At 40.1% G+C, this 15,537-nt stretch overlaps 1 protein-coding gene across 1 annotated transcript; it reads left to right on the top strand.

The window, feature by feature from the left end:
- Nucleotides 1-500: 500 nt before the first annotated feature.
- kcnk4b (potassium channel, subfamily K, member 4b) lies at nt 501-10,963 on the top strand. Its single transcript, XM_072374730.1, has 7 exons — nt 501-692; nt 967-1,243; nt 5,995-6,109; nt 6,233-6,393; nt 6,490-6,676; nt 9,559-9,701; nt 9,890-10,963. Exons 1-7 carry the CDS (start codon nt 535-537, stop codon nt 10,496-10,498), a joined length of 1,650 nt encoding a protein of 549 aa, XP_072230831.1. The 5' UTR covers nt 501-534; the 3' UTR covers nt 10,499-10,963.
- Nucleotides 10,964-15,537: the final 4,574 nt, after the last annotated feature.

Below are 15,537 nucleotides of genomic sequence, written 5' to 3'. Positions count from 1 at the left end.
TGCAAATGGCAGGCCTACCAGTCCAAATAATAAAATCCTTACCTGTTAAATAATTTCTGTACTTCCCAGACAATGACACATCTATCTGTTTCTTAACTCTATTGCTTTAACAAGGTAAAGGTGTATCAGTGCAAAGCCATAGGCTCCAGTTTCACATTCCATAAATGAGAAAGTCTTGATAATGATGAACATCATCTCCCTAAACATGTATTTTAGAATATTTCTCCTCCAGCTACTGATCAGCATCACCTAAAGAGGTGTCATCCTCATCTATCCAGAGCTGAGATTCCCTTTTTTTTCAACCAATGTTTGGATTTTCACAAACTAAAGCCTTCAATAGAGCATATTTTTGTATGAAGACACAAAATGTATGATGTCCAAGAAGAAAAACAACAACATGATGTGAGAGCCACTGCCTGAGAGCTCCACCTTGTTGTAGATTGTCCTTAATTATTCTGATCATTTACAGCTCTATGTTTTTAAAAGAGTAAAGATTTTGCCATTGTTTATTTAAATTTTGTGAGGTTGAACTGTATGAAAAACTGTCTGTGGTCCTTTCTAGTGTCCCCTTCTGTAGAGTGTGAGGGGGACGGGTTTCCCAGTGAATACGGATCCAGTGACTCCATCATCAAAGCTGGTGCAAAGAGAGACTGGAAAAGACGAAGGCGTGGGCAGCTGAGGCAGATTGACAGGTGAGCTCAGCTATTGTGGTTGCATCTTTCTGTGTATTCATGGATAATTGATGTTTTATAGACAATGATGCAGTGACATCTGTTTGAATAGTTGGGCAGATCTGATAATAGGCGTTTTATCTTGGATGTTGAATTTTCTGTGTCAGCAGTGCGGTGAGGCTGGAGTCGATTTAATGTCTGGTGCAGCTAACATAATAGTCCATCTGCTGTAGTACAGCTTGTGTCGCTGTCAGGCTCTGTGGTCAGTCTGCTTTTGTGATTGCTGATGTTTCAGCTGCAGCAGCTGGGATCACGGCCACTCTAATACTGAGGCCGGCCCACAGAAGGAGCAGCCTGCATTCGAACTGAGCGGAGGTGCAGCCATGCGCTGCTCCACCCTGCTTGCCATCTTCACTGGAGTGATTCTCTACTTGGTGCTGGGAGCTGTAGTGTTCCGCGCCCTGGAGGCTCCACGAGAAGAGAGTAAGCACATGATTCTCCAAGACAGGCGCCAGGACTTCCTTTTGAACTTCTCCTGCGTAGACTCTGAGGACCTGCAGGCTCTTATAGAGGTATAGCTGTTCCCTTCATAACAGGAGCCACTCATCATCTGCCTTTTATTTCTTAAATTCAAATGTTTGAAAAGTTTCCCATTCCTCACAAACAATTGTCGAGTGGATTGAGTATCAGTCTTTTAAACTATCCCACTCATTATTGATTTGTGTTATTCAAAGCAGTGGTTCTCTGCCTTTTGGGCCTCTAAACCCTAAAAGTTAAGTTCATATAGTTTAATTGGTTATCATATATGTATGTATATATATAATATTGATGATCTTGTGGCACTTTTCTAAGCCATGTTTAATGACTCCTTCTTGCTTTTGTTAATTTGAATGAGGTCACTTTTCCAGATAAAAATAAGTAACTTATGTTATGAAACTGATTTGTTTCTGTTTTGGTCTACATGTACAACAATGTCTTCTGGCCTTTCAGGTATTGAGTGAAGCAGCTGCCAGTGTGCAGCCACAGGTTGTCGTTACTTTTACACGAACAAACTCCAAACAAGAGCTGAATCTTTGTAAAAGACAACTTCTTGTTGCTAAAAATACTGATAAAAGAACAGATTCTGACAGATAATTAGCTTTCATTTAAAATTCAGTGTTCACTAGGAACTCACTTGACTGTTTGAATGTAACTCGCTATGCTTTGAATATGTTCTGTAGTTCCTCAGGATGACCTCTCAGGTTTGTGTAGCGTGGTCAGCGCAGCTTGTTGGAGACCCGATAACAGGTGTGATCTGAGCAGCTATGCAAGGATGGCTCTGCTCAAGCGTTTAAGCGCATGAAAGTTGACCCATGCATAGGTTGAGCGTTACGATGGGGGTTTGGCAACTGTTGTGATCCTAAGATGCCTGTCCTCGCTCCAGAGTGAACACCCCAAATTACTGTTTTAGCTTCAAAGGGATCTATAGATGCAGCAGCTGACATTTTCAAAAAGGTTCAAGCAGGACAAGGACAACAGAGAAGGACAAAAGAGAAGTAAACAGAGCTTACCTTTGGTCATGAAAGGCAGATTTATTTGTTTGTGGATTATTTTTAAAGGCTTGACATACTTGACATACATCATTGTTATGCTCTAAAAGTGCAAACAGCAAATCAGAATCATTTGATGAGAACCAGTGCAGTTAAGAGTTAATGCTGAACAAGAAAGAAAGGTTTTCCTTGTTTTAGACAGAAAGTTTGTCCTGTTGATTTTGACAACTAACAAGAGGTTGCAGCTGTAACTAAGCAGCATTCATGTGACTCTGTAAATACAAATATGTCCTGGGCCAGATAAAAGGACAGCTCAATCACGTCACATGCGCAGGTGGATAACTCCTCTCTGATTCTCTTTTTCTTGTCTAAGGTCTGAAAAATAAATCAATCAGAGTCTAAATCAATCTGCACAATGTGTAGATTTCTGCTGCAACAGTGAACACAACAGTTCTGAGCACAGCAGCAAAGCTTCAGGTCCATCCGGTTGGTCCTAAGAGCCTCCTTTTACAACCTCGCCAGCATATTAAAAGTTGCAGCATGTCACAATAATCAATATATATGAGAAATAATTAATTGTATCATCAGTAAATATGTTTCTACTTGTTTCTAATTGCTTTGCTAACTCAATTGTTGTGCTTTTTTTAGCTCAAGTGAATATCCATTTGTGCAGCAGCTCCTTCAGCTCAGGAGAATGGCCATATTGGAGCCATAAAAGACACATTCAAAGGACGATAAAAAGGAAGAAAGTGGAGAAACCAGTGCTTGTCGATGTTGTTCTGAGAGAATTTTGAGGGTACAAATTTGAGAAATGGAGGATCATACTAATAGGCTAATAGAGGGAGAATTAGCCTCATCAAAGAGACAAAAGCATGACATAATCACTGATGAAAACTAAAGGTCTTCAGAGTGATGCTAAAATTTTTTTTTTCATCTCGATAGATGATTTAGTCCAACAATATAGATGTGATTTGTTGCTTTATTGAGGGTGGACGGCGTGGTTCCTATCTGTTACTTTGCCACTAATCAGCAGTATTTGTTAAAATACTAAAATAAAATAATCAGGGTTTGTACCAAGGGTTGAGTTTCATTCTGAGTCAGATACAGTCTGAACGACATCAGTAAGGCTTAGGTGACTGAATATGATTGAGTATTTTTTTAGAAACATTGACATACTAATTTATGACGTCCCCTTTTTTTGGTCATCATAGATGATTATGTGTGACATAGGTTACATTTTTATTTGTATTTAGAAGGTGCTTTAACTAACAGGTGCTAATGGGCTAACTTCTACCTTTTTTGTTTTTTACCAGCAGTGATAGTGAAGCCAGTATTTATAACAAAAATGTGCCACCGGTTATTTTGTCCACAGACACATCAAACAGCATATTCACAGCTGTTAAAATATATAATCATGTAGCTGAGGTCAAGGGTGTGGTTTAACCCATACCGAGCATAGCCTGTTCATGATAGATGGGTCTGAAATAGAAAGCCATTGTAGAAGAGTCTAAATACAGTCCGATTACGGTTGCTGAAGACAAGAAAAAAATATGACATTTTCTCTATGTTTATAGAATTTTTTTCCACGTGATTTTATTGTAATTGGATAGATTTTCATCTTCCTTCATCAGTATGCTAGTGTTCCCTTCCGGAAATAATGCCATATTTAAGTAAATATTAGTCCTCAAATGGACTTACTTCTCTCCGATCTGACGGACAATGTCTTCAGCTCCCCCTTCAAAATAAGGTCACTCCAAAAGTAGAATGGTAGTTTTTACATTCATGAATGTCACAGCAGAAATGTCCCCGCTTACACTGACCAGTTTTCATTCCCAGGACATCAAAAACTGCCGTTTTGTGTGTCTCTGAAGCCCTTTTCACACTGGTTTAAACACCTGCTAACATCTGGCTTTTGAATACAGTGTGAAAGTGTTTGATAGATACTCAGTGCTGGATCAAATGACTCAGAAGTAGTAGGTTTTTATAGGCTCCAGCTCAGCATGACATTGATGGGAACGCAACACCTGAGAGTGGCGCGGCTCACATTCTCTTTACAGAATCACACATTTAGCGACTGTAACGTCTGACATTTAAGCTCTGAAAGTGACAGCAACAACTCCGAGACAAAGAGAGGCAAGACTGATAAATTTTTTCATCAACACAGCTGGCAGCTTATTCTGCTGTGTGGAGCTGGGGTCTGCAGTCCATCAAAATTAGTGAATTAGTCTGATTATCTCAGAGTTGTGATTGCAGCCTGTAGGATACAGATAAAGAATACCTGGGAGGTAGAAATATAATGGAATAGTAAGCTGTAGCCCTCAGATAGTGAGGCTGAACAAGCTAATGGTAATGGGAAAGGATTTAACTGGCTTGTTTCAACGGGTGCTCATGTGTTATGTGATGCATGAAGCATCCGAGGCCCCTTGTACAATCCATGGCAGCTGCAAACCAAACTAGCATAAGTATGGAATCTTTTTTCATAAACAAGTGACGGGTGGGTTGAAGTCACAGGTATAAGGAGTATGAGACACAAGTTTGAGATGTTGCATCACCTCCCAGTTTTCATTTATTCACTCTTGAAATGAGTTTTACTTGCTGTTTGTTTGGTTCAAGGCCTCACAATTGCTTGGGTGGATTAGGTTTAGGCATTAAAAGTACCAAAATGATAGTATTAGGTTAATGTGAGATAATGGTTGGGTTTTTGATACATTAAACCAGCATGGCTGAGTAATTATATGGACATACAGTATCTGTATGTCTATTTTTATCTGTTGTGATACAAACTGACTCTAAAAAAAACTTCTAAAAATACATGAACTATTACAATACAGTACAATAGATTTGACGACAGCTTACAACAACTGAACTGACTTTATTTATGACTGAGGTGGGCAGCGCTCACATACTCATTCCTCAGATGTTGGTCCTTGCAGAGTGTCGGTATTGTGGATCTGGTTTTATTGAACCAAATGTCAGATGTTTCAACAAGTCTTAATTTTAGTCAAAGCAATCTGCTGCTGCAATCTGATCGAACAGTATGTCAATACAGCATTTTCTACATGTGCATATTAAGGTTATTGTTTGTGTATGGTGATGCAACAGCTGCTTTTTCTGTTTGTTTTTAATACCTGGAGATATGCACTGTCAAGTCCAAAGGAGTGTCAAGACAAAATAATTAGAGATTAATTATGTGTTTTGTTGTCACCTCTTTTCCTCTTCTGTGGGATGTTTTTGATACTCATTTTGAATGCTTGCTGAGATAAATCCAGTTTGTTACAGTAGTACTCTCCAGTAAATGGTGCCCTGGATGATCGCCTATATCACTTGAAGGAAAGATCAGCACTTACTCCAGTTGATGTACAAACGAAATTCAAAATCATTGGAAGTTCAATTATTTTCAGGCAGACATACTTCGGTGTGGTGACACACTAACAAATAGCATGAAGCAGACAGACATGTCTGTACAATCAAAAATGCTAATCTATTGGATTTAATGATGCCTTCATACATCATGTTATTTCCTAACCTCATCATGCTCAGGTTTATTTTAGGGTAATACAGATAAATGCGTCAGCTCATCAGTGCTGGCTGTGGTTAATGGAGTTTTGATCTTAATCGTGTGATCGTGACAATTCTTTCTATTCTATGTCAGAAATAAACATGTATTTATATGTCATTTTGTAATCCCTAATTTGTGTATTTCATGTTCTCTCTTTTTATTGCTCATTTAAATATCAGTTGCTCTACGGTTTCATATAATAATCATTACCCTCTTCTCGTCTGTCTCATTTCAGGAGGTGGTGGCAGCTGTCGGTGCAGGTGTGGATGCCACAGGCAACAGCACCTATGTCAGCAGTTGGGATTTAGCCAGTGCCTTTTTTTTCTCAGGGACCATCATCACTACAATCGGTGAGTCTCCATCAGAACATCCAAGATCACAAAATAAAATGGTGTATTTTTGATAGAAATCTCTATAAGTCTTGTTATTTCTTTTAAACGATTGTTCTTCCACCCCTGACTTGGCTCTCCCAGGTTTTGGAAACATCTCCCCCAAGACAGAAGGAGGACAGCTGTTTTGCATTTGTTATGCCTTGGTGGGAATCCCAATGTTTGGTATTCTGCTCGCTGGAGTGGGAGACCATCTGGGTACTGGGCTGAGGAAAGCTGTTGCCAAAATAGAGAATCTCTTCTTGGTCGGACCCTTAAATTGAGATTTAAATATTCTCTTTAACTGTATCTGATTTACTTTATTTTTCTGATCACACTGTCTTGTTTCACCTTCCTGACAGAAATGGCGGGTTAGTCCCACAATTGTACGCGTGATCTCGGCCGTCCTGTCCATCCTGCTGGGTTGTTTGCTCTTTGTTGCAGTACCTATCCTGGTTTTCCAAGAGGTGGAGAAGTGGACCCTCCTGGAATCTGCCTACTTCGTGGTTATTACCTTGACCACAGTGGGCTTTGGAGACTATGTTGCAGGTATTCAACCACTCATCAATCACCCATATCTTAGCATGGCTTAAAACACATTGACACATAAAATGGAAACTGGGGCACCTTTTTCTTAGGGAGAAAGATTGAAATAAGAGAATCTATCGGTCAATTTTAGGTCAAGATGTTTGGTTAAGAAACATGTATATTCTGTTTCTATTCTAACGTTCTGTAAAGAAAACGTTATCATCATTATAATGGACATTTTAGCAGAAAGTACACTGAGACAAGCAAAGCACTTCTTGCAAAGCTCTCAAGGGCAACACTAGTTGCCAAGTTATGTTTTAGAATGGAGGTTATGTAGAAAAACATGCAATTTGTTGCATCTTTTGGCATTCAAATCCTGTGACTGCCAAAGTTTTCAGCCAGGTGACAAAAAAGTCTTGTCCTGCCCAGGGCCTCGTGACAAAGCGTAGTCACAAACCAGAAAACTTTGTATTCATGCTGATTAAATCATTCAGTCTTTTTCTTGCCACCCAGTACAACTTTCAACAAATATATTAGGACATTTGTGCAGCATGTTTTTTTGTTTAGCTGACAGAGCAGTTGGTAATCCAGCAAAAGGATGTTTACATGAGATACATTATTACATTGCATGTTGTAATGCAAGCCATGGTGTTTTTGTAACCATAACCATCTTATTTTTTATATCCATTCTAAGCCAAGTAGTTTGTAATGTGTAAAATGGCAACTAAAAGTGCAAAAAACAGCAACTGAATGCAAGAATCTCTCAATCTCAGCTCTTCCAGTTGACAGTCAAGAGTGTAACACCGTCTTTCAGCCTCGCTGGCCTCCAAACGTGGACTTTTTCAACTCTAAATCTAAATCAGCTGTTGATGTGTTTATTTCAAAAACTTCTGCGACACTTCATTATTGAATGCAGTCATTTAGGTGTGCCCTGGCATGAAAAAAACAGCAAAAATCATGTAACACGTGAATATCAACGCATGCTGATGATTTTCCACATTGTGATGGCTGCTCTGGCATCACATTATTGATGAGCCTCATTAATGTAACTATCAAACGTTTTTATTAAAGTGGTGTGTTTGTGCCTGGTGACGCTCTTTGTTCTGTGTGCAAAGACAAAGAAATTGATGTATAATTATATTTTTTCATGAAGGTATGGCTTTAAGGCGTCTATTTGCATTATGTGAGATTTGAAAGATTTATTGGAGACAGATCAGAGCATGTAGTTAACCCAAGTTATTAATAGATTTAAACACTTAGGCACTTGCATTCATGACTCTGCATAGAAATACTGACCTATAAAACTGTTTTTGGGAGCCAGAGCAACAGACACAAAGCATACAACTGCAATTCATGCCTGACAGTTTCATGAGAAGAGAGGGAGAGACTGCCAAAAGAGCTGCTGACTGGATTCCTCTGAGCAGCATACATGGGAATAAATTACAACATGTTAAAAATACAAATGCTGCTGTGCTATGCTGCCTGCTCTGTTCTGTCTGTCCATTCACAGTCACTGTTCTTACGTTAACACTTCAATGCTATCGTTTATAAATTTGCCTCAAATCCTTACTCTCCTCCCTCTCCGTTATGTGTTTAACTCACACTGAATTTTTACAAGCATAGTAGGCTTCATATGAGAAAGTGTTTGGATTGAGTAAAAGGAAAATCAGTTAACACAATATTCTACCAACAGATGTTTTGAGGAGTTCATTTAACATAATCAAGAAAGACTAATTTTACATTAGTTGGTGCTACAACCTCAAGGGTGGCTGTAGCTTAGGATGTTGATTACTTATAAAATGACTGGCTCAATCCCCATCTGCTAGTTCACATGTTGGGATATCTCCTCCCATCTTCCTCCCGTCGCCCAATAACATGCATGTTAGGTTAATTCCATCCGTCCATTTTCTATACCTGCTTAATCCAATTTAGGGTCGCCAGGGGGGCTGGAGCCTATCACAGCTGTCATAGGGCGAGGGATGGGGTACACCCTGGACAGGTATGCTAGGTTAATTGGTGTCTCTAAATTTATCCTAGGAGTGTGAACGTGGACGGTTGTTTGTCTCGTTTTGGCCCTGTGATGGAATGGCTACCTGTATAAAGCAGTCAAACATAGAACATTATATCCATCAGAATTGAGTGTACTACAGTTTCATGTAGAACAAAACTCACCCAGAAAGTAGACAGTAAAAAGGAAGTCTCATTTCCGTGGTTTGCCTTGACTCACAAACTAGTGAATCATCCTCTTCCCTTCTGCATGGAGGGATAAGCACGAGGTGTATTTTTGAGGCATAAGAGTTAGCAGCTGTACACCACCATAAAAAGCCTACAGGAGATTGTTTCTTTTTTTAAGAGGAAGCTATTTCAACACCACCTATGTTGTAGACAGCTTGTCATCAATGGACATGCTTTTATATAAGATCCAACCAGGCATTTTCGTGTTATTGGTTAGCAGGGGAGCTGCAACTTATCCCAGCTGTCATAGAGCAAGTGGCAGCTTTATTAGCTATGTTGTTATTATATTATTTTTACTTAAATTCAGTTAAACATTACCCTGGAATGATCATTGTTCGCCAGCACAACTAAAATCAACCATATGTTGCAGTTTATTTTTCGATAACTCTTCACTTTTAAAATATTTTTTGCTTTTGTGTCGACCTAATTTATCTGCAGATAAATTAGCTGGTATAACTTAATTAGTCATCCATAGATATAACTGTCAGCTGTATTGCATTATGTTCACTTTGCACAATGTCTTTAATTATTCAAGAAGATTTTCATGTAAGAGATTAATTATTGATTGTATAATCTGCTTCACAGTACGTACCATCTTAACTGTTTTTGACTCCAAAGAGATGGATAGATAGTCTTTACCCATTACCTCTGCATACTTTGTGTTAAAGGGGATTCTGGAGTTCCAGGGAGTGAGCACTGGTACAAGCCTCTGGTGTGGTTCTGGATCCTGCTGGGACTTGCATACTTTGCATCTATCCTGACAATGGTTGCTAACTGGCTTCGTGTTCTATCCAAAAAAACCAGAGCTGAGGTAATTTCTGTCCCGTTTTGTCAGTTTGATTTTGAGTCTTGAGTTACACAGAGTGAAAATAATCTCTTCTAGAACAACCACAGATGTATAATGTGAAGTTATAAGAAACAAATTATGGTGTGTTGGATTTTACATTTTACATTTGTCAAAAAGACAAATATCATCAAACACTCATCCCTCTCTTTTAGATGGAGGAACTGCGAGCTCATGCCACTGACTGGACTCAGAACATCCAGAATATGTCTGTGGACTTTCGCATTCCAGGCAAAATGGATGACCCCTTCAAAAAGCGGCGGCGGAAGCGCCGCCACGGCCCTCGCAGTCATGGTCACACCATATCAGCTACGGGGCCCCCTGAGGGGACAGAAGAGCAACATCAGAGTCAAACAGAGTCTGGATCTTACTCCTCTACTTCTTCCTCCTCTAACGGATCAGAATCTGAATCAGAAACAGACTCCCAGGCCACTCAGACGGAGCGAGTTGCTGAGAATAAAACTGCCGAGCTTGAAAAGGAGGAGACTCCTCCAGATCCCCACTTGTCTCAGCCTCTGGATTACTTTGGGGAGAACCTAGCCTTTATTGATGAGTCCTCGGATGCTCAGAGTGGTAAACTACATTTGGATCCTCTGCTCGATCCAACACAACCCAACTCTCGTCAGGCAAAGAGGAGACGCCACAGACGGCATGTTCAACAGAGAAACACCAAACTCAACAGCTCCAACAATAACCAGAAGCAGCCCAATGGAAACCCTAAAACCCTTCAAGATCTGCCACAAAAGCCTAAGACTGACACTTAGAAAAGAAAGTCATATCAACTTGTGAATATATAAGATACACTGGGTATCTTAGTATGATAGAGGAGGTCTCAGTAATGTATTTGTGTGAATATGCTTCTTAATGCAATTAAGATGAAAACACGTTGCTGAAGCCTTACAGCCATTTGTGGTTTGCATTATATTTTTCCTCTAAGCATGTGAGTGTGTATGCCTGTCAGAGATGACGAAATTCTTTGATGCCATTCTTCCCATTACTTTGTGAGGAGCTACTGCTCTCTACTGGGCTAAAACTGTACTGCACCAATGTGTCAAGATTATCCACCTTTTACAAAAATCCAGGTCATACAGACAGAAAAAAAACCCTGTGGTGACAAACCTGCCACAGCAGTGCGATGCTCCTACTGGAGAGATGTTGCTCATGTCTGACACAGTTACTCTTGAATCCTGCCAACAATTAAACGGGTACCAAACACGCTCTGAATTGTACATTTTTGCTATGTTACATTTTTTAAAAACTACCGTGTATAATCATGATATTTGCCTTTTGACTGCCACATGCATTAATTCACACTGCATATGCATAATAAAGCTTGTAAAAATGTAATTTTTAGTGCCCATCCCAAGCTTTTTTTTTGTTTTTTTTAAAACTGACCTCTAAGCAAGGTGCTCTCAGAATGACACATTCTGACGCCAGAAGTAGCCAACATTTCCATCAGAAACGGCCACATCAAAGTTACAATTTTCTCCACAATAACAACCAAAAAACGAAGATCTAGCTACAAAATAATTTGCTAACATCATTCTGCATCATTCTGTCTCTTTTCCTGGATTCCTCTTGGGTTTAGGCAAGACAAGGCAAACATTTTCCAAGACACAATAAAGAAAATAACATTGTGGCTGAAGTACTATGAAACTATGCTGTGGGGCAATAAAGACAAAAGAAGTCGCCACCCAGATCTAACTAATCAGGGATCACGTTGGTAGAACTCAAGGCAATATTTAATAATGAAAGTAAGAGCATTTTCATGCTCATAACGGGAAGATTGATGGGAAATGTTTGGACTAAACAGCTGTGTACCCTGATAAAAAAAATCAAGAGAAAACAAAGACTTCAGTTTTCTAGGGAGTATCAAGATTTAGACTCTGGAGCAATGGAAGAAGATCATGTGGTCTTATGAGTCTAGATTGACTCTGTCCCAGAGTGATGGTTGCATCAGAGTAAAAAGAGAGGTGGATTAAGTGCTGCACCATCCTGCTTTGTGCAAACCATACAAGCCTGTGGAGGCATTGTTACGATCTGGGGGTTTGGCAACATTATGTGTCAGTTGACTACCTGAAGATACTGAACAACCAGGTTTTTCCATCACTAGATTCTGTCTTGAGAATAAGGGCATTCTGGTGATAAGGGCATATTCCAAACTGACAATTCCAGGCTCACATATAGTTGGTGGTTCAAAGAGCAGGAGATGTCATTTTCACACGAACTGGCAGTTAAAGACCCCAGATCTTAACCCCATTGAGGATTTCTGAGATGTGCAGGGGAGACTTCATGCAGTGGTTCGACTCCTCCGTCATCAACACAAGATCTTCGTGAAAAATCACCCCGACTTTGGATAGAATTTAATGTCGTAGCTTTTTTTTTTTTAAGGATATGAAGATCATCTGAGGACAAGAACAGTTTTCGGTTTCAAAGTAAATATCATTACTTCACTGTAAATGTCTGATAGTGGAAGCCTCTTAGGAGAAAACCAGATGAAGAAACTTTACTATTTGACAAAAGTCACTGCAGCTCATTGATGCTCATTGAGCAGACATACAGTGGCGGTACTCCATCGGTGCACTTTAAGTTGGCAATTTGGCCCTTTTAGCTTGTGCTGGAGCTCTGCAGGTGATCCATGTACAGTAAGTGATACTGTCCTGGAAACCCTAGCTTTTTTCAATCTGAAACCACCACCAAGGACAAGCAGCCTGGCTCAGGTCACATGTTTGTATTTTTTATTTATTTTCTCACACACATATATATACCACATTATATGGTGAAAAATACATGTGATTTAATCTATACTTAGGCTACTCTCTTCCTTCTCAAAGTCAATGATGAGTTTTTTTCTCTTTGAGGCTCCACCAGCAGATGGCAGACACATTTGGCGTCCAAGATTGAACTCTGTACATCTGTGGTCTCTGACTGAAATTCAAATTTGTCACTGTTTGTGTATTTGCAAGCAGATTCCAAGTTTCCTCATTTGATAGAAGACAATATGGAATCTGCCATCAGGGTTGCACGGTTAGAAAACAAAACGATTCAAAGGAGATTAAACACTGAGCGCAAAAACCTGGCCTTTGGAAATTTGACACTTTCCTGCAGGATATGTCCAACGAAAAGGCAGCGATCTGCCGTTGCAATCAGGAAGTCTGTAGAGAGAGATGATGTGCAACAGCAGTGGGTGACCTTTTACTGGAGGACACACACTCAGCTGCTATAACGTCATCCACACAGCCACTGCAGCCTCCATGTGCTGCCACTAGAGGACGAATAGTGGGCGGCGTTTGTAGTGCTGAGGCACACTCCTGACCTGGATTCAAGGGGAAAATCCTCTTTAAATTTGTATCAGAATCTGTTATTTCTACATCACTGCACATGTGCACGGACATAGGCCGCAGTCTTCATGTCATTTTCAGATGAATCATGAAGCTGCTCCATCATGGATACATTAAAAAACATTTACCAATGGATGCTCTTCGCTCGGCTGGATATCAAATATTTCAAACAAATCATCTATACAGCAAATTGTTAGTTAACCTTTAGACATCAACAACTCAATGTTACCTGATGTCACTTTAGGGAAACAATTATTCATACTTGTAGAGACTTACCTTGTGGATGATCAGAGCAACATAACAGACATCCTACACCCTGTTTTAAGTTGACAGCAGCATTCAGCTTTTGTTAAAAATAGGAAATGCTCTCCTGTGAACCTTTTATTTGTTCTCACGGTTGATTCTGTCCGGTCCTTCTGCTGCACCAAGCAAAACTGACTGAAGATCAGCATGCTGAATCCCTCAACCCCCCCTATTTTTTTAGCAGTGATAATGATAATAAATGAGAGTGTTTGGAATACAGGTGAAGATTGTTTTCTACCAGTTGTGTAATACATGACTCATTGATGCAGTGCCTTTTTTGTGTGTGTGCACTAAAGGCACAATGGGTTCTTGATATTTATTAAGCCTATCAGCCTACACTTGTCTGGGGTCATGACCCTCTGTAAGGAGCACCCCTGGGACCCCAGCTGGCATTCGCCATGTGCTTTTTTTGCTTATCCTCTTCATAGTTTAAATATGTTGTTATATGTAATGTTACACACTCCATAGACCCGTGCACGCGAGATGAGATCATAATGCAGAAAATGGTAAAACATCAGCCGCTTCAAACACGTCAGATTTTCCTTTCTTCGTGTGAATCTTTCAGCGTGACGTGTTTCGCCTCTCGTCGGATATTGCAGACTCTGCAGCAGAAGGCTGTGATGCAGCCCCGCAGAGTTGCAGTGTCTGCAGCAGAGACTCAGTGACCTTGCTTCAAGGTCGCAGTGACACTGCCGTCAGTTTTTCCTCTCACGCGCGCTCCACGAAAACCCAGTCCCGAGCCCGCCGCACACATGTGACACACATCCAGACCCGCACCTCTGACACAGCTACTGGAGCTCAAGTGTGACCGCAGTGGCTCTGGCCGGGCTAACGTTTATTGGTCTATAATTAGATTTTGCTGAGGTGTCGGAGCAATACACACTTATCCAATTCGTGGTGCCATTACCACAGATTTCCTCTTTTCTACCTTGAGTTTAGGCCATAAATCAGTGGACAAGGTTGACAACCCTTTTGTGACAACTTCTGTCCTCTCTCGATACCAGCTGTTGCCAGGCATGCTGGAGCGCGCGGGGGCAGCCTATTTCGAGAAGCGGGAGGTTACAAACTTAGAGAGGAAGAAAAATCACTAAACTCTTTTAATTGTTTTTTTTTTTTTTAAAGCTAAATTGATTATTTTTTAAAAATCCACCCTGTTATTGGTAGACCATCAAACAAACAGTGTACTCCAAGCAGCTGTTTCTTTTTTTAAAACTACTATGTTTTGACATCTACCCCTTTTCATCCGATTGAAGTGAGCTCCTGATCCCCACTTCCTTGGCTTTAGTCCAGATAGTTTAGTAGAGTGAGCCGGGTCAGTGTCATAAGACCAACAGCATGACTACATTTTCCATAGAGATGTGCCGACAGGGACATGCAGCCCCTTCCTTATGTTGGTGCCTTTTGTTTTATAATCTTAATGAGAACAAAAACATTTCTTAGATCTCCTTAATAAAAAAAAAAATTAAAGAATGATTAATAACATGATATTTCCAGTCAAAAATAAGTAAAATAAATACTGTAAGTGGACGAACTGTGCGAGAATAAATTAATAAACTTATATTTAAAGATACAGTATGACAATTGTACGTAATTTTAATTGAGGAAAGGTTTGCATCCACAAAAATACCTCCAGATTTTGTCATGCAGCACGACTTTTTGTGGGCAGCTGATCTGAAATCAGCTCTCTGAAAGGACTGAATGTAAGTTGAAGTACAGTATTAGCATAAAAGTCGATTGGTTCTTTTGTTTTTAATCTTTTTTCATAAGTTGCAGGCCCCTATTTTAATGCTGATGACGCTGGTGGCGGCGTTTACGGACGTAACGGAGAGACAACGAACGCAAATTGAAGCAGAGGGAGGAGAAAAGGCACGAGATCGAGGCTACGTCATTAAGCTTTGTCAAGCCAGCAGGAAAACGTCAGGTGGTCACCGGAAGTCTCAGAGCTGAGTGTTAATAATTAAAACCAGGTTTTATGTTCACTTTACATATATAAGCAGTTTCGTGTATCTGGAAACTATTTGGCATATTCATGCAGTGGATTTTAACTCAGTCCTTTTGGTATCCATGTTGTTTTAAAACGTCATGCCTGAGAAAAGTTTAAACGTTTTGCGCGTAGACACAGTTTTATTGTTAATCTTTCTTACCGGACGTCCAGCCCT

Source organism: Leuresthes tenuis, unplaced genomic scaffold, assembly GCF_036924035.1.
Source record: "Leuresthes tenuis unplaced genomic scaffold, fLeuTen1.0.hap1 SCAF_21, whole genome shotgun sequence".
In the NCBI taxonomy this organism is placed as follows: Eukaryota; Metazoa; Chordata; class Actinopteri; order Atheriniformes; family Atherinopsidae; genus Leuresthes; species Leuresthes tenuis.
Note: the sequence above shows the minus strand (reverse complement) of the source record. Positions and strands in the feature narration are given on the sequence as shown.

What these genes read in the sequence shown, in the direction of transcription:
- kcnk4b (XM_072374730.1), top strand. Translation starts at nt 535, where the DNA reads ATGAAAAACTGTCTGTGGTCCTTTCTAGTGTCCCCTTCTGTAGAGTGT. An exon ending in CAGCTGAGGCAGATTGACAG is followed by an intron (nt 693 to 966) that starts GTGAGCTCAGCT and finishes CTGATGTTTCAG; the next exon opens with CTGCAGCAGCTGGGATCACG. An exon ending in CCAAAAAAACCAGAGCTGAG is followed by an intron (nt 9,702 to 9,889) that starts GTAATTTCTGTC and finishes CCTCTCTTTTAG; the next exon opens with ATGGAGGAACTGCGAGCTCA.